Below are 11,397 nucleotides of genomic sequence, written 5' to 3'. Positions count from 1 at the left end.
AACAAATCTACCCCAGAACACCCTTCCTGCAATTTTAAATATGGGACCCCTGAACCATAAACCAAGGGTTAATAAGTGAACAGAGACATGATCAGTAGCAACTCCTTTTCCAGTAACTTGTAAAAATAATCCAGACAAACTTGAGGAAAAAACAGTCAATAATAGGTCTGACAGAAGCAATTAATTTTAATTAAAAAAAAAAAAGGAAAACAAGATAACAGTAATATTATTCATGCCCTGGAATTGTATCAGCTGATCTGCTCTAAAGGGTATCTTAAAAGTCTACCAACTTCAGCAATACTTGTTAATTTCACTAGAAGGGTAAAAAAAAATTAAGTTATTTTTCCCCTACTCTATGGATTCTCACCTCTCATTATCTCTTCCTTGATATTTTATATCTCATAGTATTTCTGCCTTTTCAATTAACTCATATGTCCCCTAACGAGATATCTAGGAAACTGTTATTTATATCCATTCAGAATCCTTATACAGCAGCTGTATAAAGGATGACTTTTATGAGTCAATGCCAATTCAGACATAAAAATATTTTTCCTAATTTATTTAGATACTTGCCCAAAATGGTGCACACCTGTTTCTATGCGCATAAAATCATAGAAAATTTTAAATTTACTTCAGGAACCATGGACTTTCTATCTGCTGTGTTCTAAGCTTCTAACAGAAAATTATGAAAAGAAAGGGCACAAAAATCATAACAGAACTATTACAATTCATAAAGGAAACTAAGTCCTAAGATGATAAGAATCACAGCAAGGTATATAATTAAGAGTGGCTATAACAACAACATATAAATTAGATAATTATGGATTAAGCAATCCCTTGGGGGATTCTCTCTTGCCCTAGAAAACGTGTAACAAGCTCCTTATATAGAAGGCAATAGCTATTAAGTATTTGAGGGAGAAGTAGGACTATAAGGAAAAACAAAAGGAAAAAAAAAAGAAGACACAGCAAGACAAAAATCCTAATTTACAATCTAAAGATGGTTCTCATTTTTGGTAGTTTATTTTAATACACTTACTGGTCCAGTTTTCCCCCATTAAATCTGCTGACATCTGTTGGCTAAAGAGCGCATGTCAGATTATCCAGAAGTGCAAGATCAAATACACATGAGCCACTTCTTAAGGTAACAGTAGGGAGATACAAAACACTGCAGCGATTACCAGAAATGTAATTTTTGTTGTTGTTGTTTCTTACATCAATGTAATAATCCCAGGTGTCCTGGACACCAGACATACAATAATCTTCATAAATCCTAATTCAAAGCCATACCATCTGTCAAAAATATTTTTTATGTTTCCTAATAGATATGCTACATAATCGCTCTCACAGCAGGGCAAAAATACATGGTTGCACTAATTTGCTTTACCAATAGAATAGCTCATTATCAAAAATAACCCCACCACATTATCGGGCTTTCTAGCACTCTTCATATATCAAAACTAACCTTTCCATTCCACTGTTTTCTATTACCTCAAATTCCCAATGAAAGCAGAAGATTGAATTATCTGGAAATTGTACGGTAATAATGGAAAAATCACAAGGATAAATAAACCCCAAACCATAGTGTATCTTTCTATTATGATTGTGTTGCAGTTAAAATTAGAAGCTTTGTATTTCATGATCACTAATCTACTAATTTAGTCACTAATAAGACTAATTTAAGTTCTCGGCCCTGCAGAGCACTAACCGTTTTGGACCCAATCCAGAAAAGCACTTAAATGTCTCTGTGACTTTTAGTTCATGAGCCTGAAGCAACTTCAGAGGGATCAGACGTTCTTGATTAGGCCCAGAGTACTCACTACCCTGCTGGACAACATGTCCCCCTAGGACTGACCAGCATCAGGAGATGACCCTCCCAACCCGCCGTCCATACTCATGGAGATGGAGAACACACTCCATATGGGATTGTTCAAAGCAGGAGCTTCTGTCTGAAGCAGAAGACAAAATGTTTGGGCTAAAGCTGGCCTTTGAGAACACCCTTCCTCCAAGAAGTTTTTAAATACCTTCAATTCCCCTAACACGCATGCAATATCCAAACACCTGAAAACAATGCCGACTGAGGTACGGCAAGGTTACAAGAGGTTCTGTTATATGTTCCTAGATGTGGCAAGATGATCTTGATGTAAACTTTTATTTCTGCATTAGTTTAAATAATTTATACAAGATTATACAAAAATACACACTTGACAATTCAGTGATTGTACAGCAAACAAATCCAATAGTACCTAAGAAAATGGGAAATTCCAAAGATGGTGGCCATTATCAAAAAATACCCCAGAAGATAATTTCTTCAAAAAATCAAACTCAACTTCATTTCCCCTTTGAAAATCCATGAACAAAGTGTTACTTCATTCTTCTTTAAATCACATTTCCAAAAGCACTTTTCATATTCCACAAAGTTTATATCTAATAAGTAGTGAAAAAGTTTATATTTAAAAATAAAAGCAGGTTTCCAGCAATCGAAAGATGCAGTTGATGAACTAAACGCTCTTTTGTTAAGTTCTGCATGACAAATATCTGATGCCACTTTGCAGTCTAACAACTATATTTTAACATACTCTTCTATGTTTATCAATAATTTGTGGTTTAATACTAACAGGGTTATTATTACAATTGATGTTCTATGTCTCTATGACATATTGAATATGTAATACAATGCTTTTCCAGTTTCCATAAATTGGTAAAGTTCTCCCATAAATTTACAAAAATATACTCACCACTGCAAGGAGGAATATTGCTTTCCTAATGGCCAGAATTATCCATTTAATTTCCATGATTCACAATTATTCTACTTAATTTGAGAACTTGAGAATTCCTTTGAGTAAATGTGAAGTCCAAATACTGAAATCTAGACTGGAATGAATTGCCTAAATAATACCAAGTGCTGGATCTTAATTTAACTTACGCTGTCACAAGCCAGTTCATAGGAGTATTTTTATGACATATAAGTATCGTAATAGAAAGTTGAAAATAAATCTTTGTTTCATTTTCCCTGTAATATCTGCAATTTTATTTTGAAAACTTTGCTTCTTCTCTCTAACTCACAAAACTTAAAATCTATACAAGTTCCTCTTTTCCTGAAATTCCAAAGAACTGAACAATAACTGGCAGTTCACCATCCCCAGCAAGAACATCGCGTTAAGGGAAACTACGTTTGTCCAGTAGGTAACTACAACATCAGTTAATTATACTGCCCAGATCTGCAGGACTTCAGATGCAAAGGACCTCAGCTCAGACATGCATGGATCTAAAGTCAGACTAAAACTTTGCAATTAGTTGGAACTAATCGCTTAGTTCACACTTCCACACTATCAGAAGGCAAACCACTCATTACTTACGACAAATTAAAGATTTCTGTATAGGACACAGTTTTAAATTTTAAATTAAAGAAGAAGACTACAGGCCACACATACATACTGACCACTCTTAGATATGGAAAAATTGTCACACACACCTCTACTATACCAAGGGACTTATCAATAATAAATATTGAAACAGCATTGAAAAGAGACAGATAGACACATATCTCACCAGTACCAAGGTGAAATATGGAAAAAAGAGAAAAGATAGGTTAACCAAAAAAAAGAAGCACCACAAAAGCACAAAAAGTCCAAGCCAAACATCTCTCAGTCACCTTGCAAATATCTAAAATTATATGGCGATGGAAAACAGGCTCATACTTGGTACAAAAACATTTTCAGAGTACATGGAAAACAAAATATGTGTACAGCATATGCAGAAATATTCTGAAAAGCCCTCGCCTGTAAACATGTATCAACTAAACAAAAGAAAAAGAAGCCCAGATTTACAGCCACACAGTACAGAAAGGAAACACACAATAAAGACAGAACTCACATGTTTACAACATGTTACTCATAATGGTAGTTGAGGAAATAGCTGACTTATGTAAATGTGTGACATTTTCCATCACTACTCACCACACTAATGCTTCTACGCAATTCATTAATATTCTAGCTACAGTTTCATGCTTGCACAATTCAAGTATAAAAATAAGATATTCAACAATACCATACAGCCCAGCCTTCTGCTATTTCCTTTTCAAATCCACAGCAGTGGGCTTGTTATTATTGCCATCTAATTAGTAGTGGTGCTGCTTTTATGATAGATGACAAGGAAGGCTGAGAGCCACTCAGCCAATGGAAGATGTGAATGTGGTGAAACCATCTTCTGCAGGACATTCATGTTTCTTAAATGAACTGCTATGGAAGTGTCATCATGTGTGCATAAGGAAATAGTCTCCTACCTGTGGAGGTTGATTGTACATTGGTCTGGTCTCTGGAAATGAAGTTTTATCCTTTGAGTCTCGACTTTGATCATCAACTGTGTCACCTACCAAAGTAAAAAAAAACCCTTTTAAATCACTGAGATCCTTCATATTTTACATAGAGTAAGAAAATCTCTTCAGTCTTCCTAAAATCAAATTATACCCTGAGAAAGGGGGACTCGGTTGCCACATTTATATTTACAATTTTGAACACGAGTAAAGAGAAAAACATTGAGAAGTGATCTGCAAAACCCAGGAACAAATCTATGTCAATTATTTAAAGGAAAAAATTCATGGGGAAAAAAGGGAGAAAAGAAAAAAGCAGGGCCCCTATTTTTGCACACTTTAGGACCATTAAGTTCTAATAATTAGCAAAGGGTACATAGCAAAGTGACTATGTAGTGCAAAAGAGATAACCAGGTGCATATCCATCACATTCCAATCCAATGTCAGGCTAAAAGCACTGTTACTCTATCCTCATTCATAGCCTCATTTCCACACAGTTGATATCTGTGCATGAGTGCAGAAAGAGAGACAAAACATTCTGAGAAATGGCCTGGTTTTGACTGTATGGGGACAAAGACTGCTGGGCAGGCTGGGCACAGATCTCCTCCCATTGCATACATGTGGCTACCTCTGCCCAGGATTTTACCGAGAAGACACAATTCAGTTTATCCCAAAAGCTGCAGCTGGCACTCATCACAGCAATAAACTAGAGACAAGATTATTTTCACCTTTATTTTTAAGACAAAAGGTACATTATCAATTTTATTTAAAAGGTAGACGTAGTAAAAAAAGAACAAAACCAGAATTTGTTTCTCAGATGTTGCAAAACAAACATCCACCTATCCTATCTTCTCCAATTTTCTTTGTCAATGGGAGAGTGTACCAGAAGTTGTAAATGTTTTGCAGATTATCTCCTTCTGCTGTTAGTACTAGTCAGTAAATAGTTAGCAAAAGCACAAAACTGAGAAAGACTAAAGATTTAGATACATAATTCTGGTTTTATTTTTATTTGAATGCATACTGCTTTCTGTAATGGAGCACTTTCAAACTCTATATCCTTAAAGAGTCCTATAGCAACAATTCAAAATGAAAAGGTTCTAGTTACTGTAACTGCTAAATTCTTTGTTAAACCAGTGGTTCTGGCTCTCCTGTTCCATTTTCTCCACAGGTTTACTTAGAGGCTGTGCACCAGGCAGAAGCCTTTGGAAACAGCAGCCAGCTTCTGCCTATGCCCAATTAGGCTGGAAAGCCAATGACCCAGGTCTATGCATGTTTGTTTGTTCCATACTATCATGGACCCCCTGGTCTAACCGGTCAGGTCCTCAAGTACAATGCAATATTTGGTAAAGTTTTCTATGAAAACAAGCACTAGTATCTAGTCATTGTGTCTGCTTTTAATACCCAAGTATTATTCCTAGCTGTGTATGCAGAGAATCATCATCATCATCATCATCATCATCATCTTTGTCACAGGTCTTTAATGCTTATTAATTTCATTAATTTCATTCACTTTCCAAGACCTTTTCTGGAGTTGAAAAATGCTGCTTAGTAAGCTAGTAATTCTCTACATAAAATACTCCAAAGGACTTGTATTCACAAGAGCTCTTAAAAAAAAAGAGGGTGTGGGAGAACAAAGGAGATGGGGATTCAGCTAATCTTCCATTCCACTCCCAGTACCTTGAAAAACACAATGTGTAACACCTATAAGATAATGAGGTAAGTAACAGTCATGAAAATCACTAATATTAAACAACTAGTTTACATTTGTAATGAAGTAGAGGCGTGCAAACAAAAATTATTACAAGTCTTGTAAATGTACCCTGCCTCAGGGAGGTGTAAAAATGGTTAACAGATACACAAAGAGGGCAGTAAGGCATACTTTTAGTACACTTGATGTGGCTGAGACTGCAAACCAGTTTAAATTGTAATAAATTTAGGCTAGATCAGTTTCTCCAGGAGTAAAACTACTTAAAACACTTTGAACAACCTAAGGAAACGGTTTCTCTAAACAGTGGTTAAAATCCAAAGGACTTCAGAGATAGGTTGAAGAAACATCTGTTGTGAATGGTTTCAATCATGCCAAGACAAGGAAGATGAATTTTTGTGTTCCATTCTAGTCCTACATTCCATGAACATATAAGAGGAAAGACTCCACAGGATACCCTTCCCCAGGATCAGGGAACTTAGCTGTCTGATGAAGACTTGTGAAGGTGCGAGTGCACTGCAGCGAGTTGGACAACGACTGACCGAGAGTATAAGGGCAGCGCTCTGTGGGCAGTCGGTACCAAAGGGACATACTGGGTGAAGTTGGGTGTTTGCATAAACATACTGAAAGAGTTACACCAGAGATTCAACAAACAGGAACCAAGGTTTTACTCCTTGTCTTTACAAACCATTCCTGAGAAAGCACTCAGAAGTTTTAATATGAAAAAACCACTAAAAAACCACAAAATTCATGTGTGTTAATGCTACCCAGAATATACCTTTTCCCTGTGATTAGTTTTCCTTAAGATGAAAAGAGTCTTGGTTTGTAATCAGGACCAAAAGGTCAAAAATGATCACAAGAAAGGAAGAATAACTCATTTAGAGAGAAATGAAATTTTTTACTTAGAACTTTGTCATCCAGCTCCCAAAGTTCACAAGCTCTTAAGGAAGCCAAAGGTAGGAATACCTATAGTGTTTCACAATTCAATTGCCTCTGTAAAACTGCACTTTAATGCAAAGTTTTTCTTTGTTTAAAAAAAAAAAAAAATAGGGAAACCCCCAATACCTTGCCAAATTATCAGGCATATGGTCCTGCAAGGATAAGCCATGACTCTTCGTATAGACTTTTATTATTTGAGTTAATGGAATTATAACAGTGTAGGCAGCTGCCAAAGACACCAAGCTGTCTACGACATTCAGTAGGATGGAATATTTTTCCAGATAAATTGGTATTTTCAGTGTACTTCTTTCACTGGTTTCTATCTCAAATATTCAAACAGATTAGTCATCCTTATTTCTACTAGCCCAAATAATTAATTAACTGTGACATACCTCCTCAGCTCTATCAATTCCCAACCCTATCTAGCTTGCCATAGCTGTTTCATATTGTTTAGCCACCCACAATTTTTCTTTTTGTTCAGCATGCCTTGGTTTCCCATTGACCTACAGTCTAATCTCTTTCCTTAACTGGAGGTCATAGTTTGTCTTCCCTCTTCAGGCTCAGCCTTCAAAATTCTTCCTTCTGAATGTGGGTTTTCCTCTTCTCCTCTGCAACCCTGCAATCTCTTCCTACCCACCTACCAGTATGTGAGGAAGGGGGATGATGCCAAACACCCAACAGACAGACATCCATGAGAGCACAGACCTTTGGGTGCAGGAACTATGTGGGTTTTTTTGAGCACTTCAAACATTCTGGTTGATAGCTTTTGACTGGGGAAAAAACCCAAACAACCAAATCACCACTCCTCTCCAAACACTAGGAGAAAAGCCCCCACAAACAAACCCAAACAAGTCCTCTTAAACAATCTTGATGTAAATAGGTATACAATTATATTTTTGCCAATTCAGTTTGCTAAGCAACTGAGATCAGGCTCTGAGAAAAGATCACAAATACATGACCTTAGTAGAAAGGGCCCCCATAAAAGTCTTTCATCAGAACTGCAAATATGTTCATAGATAAGGGCAGGGACCACGGTAATCACCTAGCCTAGCTTCCTGTAAAAATATAGGCCGTAAGATTTCTTGAATTAATTTGTTTGAACTAGATCAACTTTAAAGCTATATTTTAATCAGGAGATAAAAGACAAAATTATTTGTCTTACAAAACAATTCGATTCTGGCTCATACACTCCTTCATTTAAGCATTGTGCAAATTTTAGTCCTAAAACTCTAGAAAATAAATCTAAGTCATATATCAAAAAATGACATAGACTGTTTAAAGTCTCTAAGAATTAGAAATGAAGGGCACCTCATGCAGTGTAATATGGTCTAAGTATCAGTAGCATTATCTGTAATATGCAGAACATTACTGGAAAAATTTATCAGGAAAAAAATAATCATGCTCACTGCTGTAAAATATTCCCTTCCTTACCAATAGGAAAATATTTAAAGTTTGAAAAGAAAGTAGTAGGCATATTTATCCTACTGTCCAGGTAAGTTTGTATTTCAAATCCTCAGTCTTGGGAGGCTGTTTTTAAGTTATATTAAGCCTCTTCCAGGCCCAAATAATCACTGTTGCACTGAAAGGTCAGACATACGTTTCTGCTTTCACTAAGCTGGTGCTGGATTTACACCAACATTCTCCAAGTTCCACTGGTATATTTTTCCAAGAACTGCAGCCAGGTGTTCCACAGGAAAGAAATACCTAGTCCAGTCCTTAGTATGTACTATGTATATCCTCCCTCAGAACTCAAGAGTTTTTGGTGTCTTCAGAAATCTGCATTCAGCTGCCTATCTGGACCTCAGCGAACTCTCATATAGAAAGGTTCAACCACAAGTTTGGCTTCTACTCAACAAGGAAGTGGTGTTTCTATTTATACTCTTTCCTTTTCCAGCATTTTGTTAACCTCAAGCTGTGTAGTCTCTTGATCAACAGACAGCATTTAAAAGCATAGCCCACCCTCAGTTTAATAAATTAAAACCAATTGTAAATGTATTTTAGAATCTTTTATAATGTAGACTGCCATTTGTCCTGGCCTGTGCAAAACTCCTGTGAGACACTGAAGCACGTACAACACAGCAAGCAATAACTAGCTACCAAATACATGGATTTTCAAATGTCACCTTCAGCTTCAAAAGGAAGACAGCTATTTTCCATTATACTTTAGTTAGTTGCTTAACTCTTTGTTGCCTGTCATTATCTTCTATATCCTGCATAGAGATGGTAAGAACAAAGAATATTCTGGCTTCTACTTGGCAGCAAAAAGACAAAAAGTTTTAGGAGAGAATTAGTAAGATCTGAAAACAGGAGAGATTGACTCTGTGGAAGCATCAAAGTTTTACTACAGTTTCTTTTCCCTCTTTCTTACTCATAAATCTTCCCCTCTCTCCATGAGATAAGGAAGAAAGGCCGGACACAGCAATTTTAAATTACCCTGCTCCAGGATAAACAAGCAGAACTTCAGGCTTCAGTCCATCAATGCTGACAGTGCTTTCAGTCTCAGTAGGTATTTAAGAAGTACTGTAATTCCCTCTCAACATCTGAGTCTCAGCACTCTCTGTGATCCCATTTCCATGCAAAGGGGTTTGATAGCACCACTTTTTCAAGTCCTGCTCTCCTCTCAGCCTCCAGGTCTTTCAGCAGGGATGAAACGTGTTTCTGCTCAGTCTCTTCCAGCCCTGCTTGGTTCTCCAGCACTCACCTCCAGGGTCTCACAGCTTCCACTTACCAGCCAGTTTCCACCCAGTGAGTGAGCTGGGGACTGCACTGCAGTGGTGCCAAGGAACCTGGATGGCAGTACCCCAAACATAGAATCGTGCTGATTTTATGGGATCTAGACAACTACCAGAAGACAGGGAAGACAGAGGGAAGACCCTTAGAAGCACCGAACGGTTTGGGTTGGAAAGGAGCTTTAAAGATCGTCTATTCCACCCGCCCCAAATGGATTGTACACAACAAGCTGTAAGTAATTTAACAGTTTCCATTGGTGATCAACACATCACCCAATGATCCACCAGAATCAAATAAGGCACTGGCCAGTTTGCTGTCCTCTTCAATGGCTCATTGATCAATTGTTGGTTCCTCCATTTTTTTTAAAAGAGGGCTATCACTCAGTCTAGTATTAGTGCTATAAAACTACATATTAATCTTCATTATCTTCCATGTGTACATGGCCAAGACATAATAGCCTTAATATATATAGCTGGCAAAACAATGAAGTCATCCTAGTTTCAGGTCACCTCATCCTGGTTTCATATTAAAGCTTTTCATATCAACAGCAGTTTCATTTCAACAAGCTAATAATATCCCCTAAAAAAAACCCAATATATCAGCAGAAAGATTCTCCACAGCTGCAACTTCCAGCAAAACAAGAGTTTAAGAGTTTATGCTGCATAAGGGTGACTGAGAAGGAAGTCTGTGTAAGCCCATGCTAAGGCAGAGGTCTGGTAAGTGTTTGGCAGCCTTACACTGAGTTTCAACAGTGCATTAAGAGGTTCTACAAATAAATCTTTGATTTGGAGTAGAACTTAACCAGTATCTTCTCTAATTCTCCCGATGAACCACAAGAAAAGTCTATATAAACCCTGCAGTGAGAATCCTGAAACTGATTTCTTCAAACTTGTAAAAGGCAGGGGGGAATATGTACCAAGGTAAACATTACCCTGAATGGTTTTGCATTTGCAGACATGAAGCAACAAAGTTCAGCCCTTTCCCAATTAAGAAGAATAGCAAATCCAGCTACAGCACATGCCACTGAAGATTGTGGGAGTGGCACTCCACACTGCCACCCAGTCTGATTTTGGTATCCTGTCCTTCTGCAGGCAATCTTAATGTAGAGTCTCCATGTTCCTAAACAATTCTGTCAGGGTCTTTTCAACCTGCATCCCACTATCAAGATCACAGTGAAACCATAGATTTAAAACTTCCCTAAGAAAAATTTTGTTTCCCCAAACAAAAACTGTTCAGAAGATAGCAATAGAAAAACAATATGAGAGGTTCCTGTAGAGTTTCCATATCCCAGATCTACATACTTTTAAGTTTGCAAAAAGTGTTTTATTTCTGTGCTTTTCTGTATTTCCAACTTCTTAGAAGTTTGACTTCTTTCAAAGCTTTCCTGAATCCTATAACAAAGGACCCTTAGAGTTTAGATTTAACTCCATCTCCAGCCACTTCACCGAGGCTAAATCATTCCAGCTCCTCTGACCCCCACTGAAAATACTCTTCTAAGAGGTGCCCAACTCTTTCAGAAAGCTGGTGAATCCAAAGCCAAAGCTGTGTAACAAAATTTTGGTTGGAAGGAATCCTGGAGATCACACTAGTTCAGCCTCCAGTTAAGCGCAGGGCTAGCTTCAAAGTGAAAGGAACTACGTACCTCAGGTTGTCTGGCTGAATTTTGAGGCTCCAAAGACAGAGATTCCTCAGCATCTCTCAGTTTTATCTATCC

General features: G+C 37.3%; 1 protein-coding gene across 1 annotated transcript in view; it reads right to left on the bottom strand.

Moving 5' to 3' along the window:
• The window catches only part of UMAD1 (UBAP1-MVB12-associated (UMA) domain containing 1), a 72,468-nt gene that overhangs the window by 14,483 nt on the left and 46,588 nt on the right, over nt 1–11,397 (bottom strand). Inside the window, exon 2 of the mRNA XM_017729323.1 lies at nt 4,283–4,368. Within this exon, the coding sequence (XP_017584812.1) occupies nt 4,283–4,368 (86 nt within the window). The remainder of the gene's footprint in view (nt 1–4,282; nt 4,369–11,397) is intronic.

The sequence above is a fragment of the Corvus brachyrhynchos genome, unplaced genomic scaffold, assembly GCF_000691975.1.
Source record: "Corvus brachyrhynchos isolate BGI_N302 unplaced genomic scaffold, ASM69197v1 scaffold142, whole genome shotgun sequence".
Taxonomy (NCBI): Eukaryota; Metazoa; Chordata; class Aves; order Passeriformes; family Corvidae; genus Corvus; species Corvus brachyrhynchos.
Note: the sequence above shows the minus strand (reverse complement) of the source record. Positions and strands in the feature narration are given on the sequence as shown.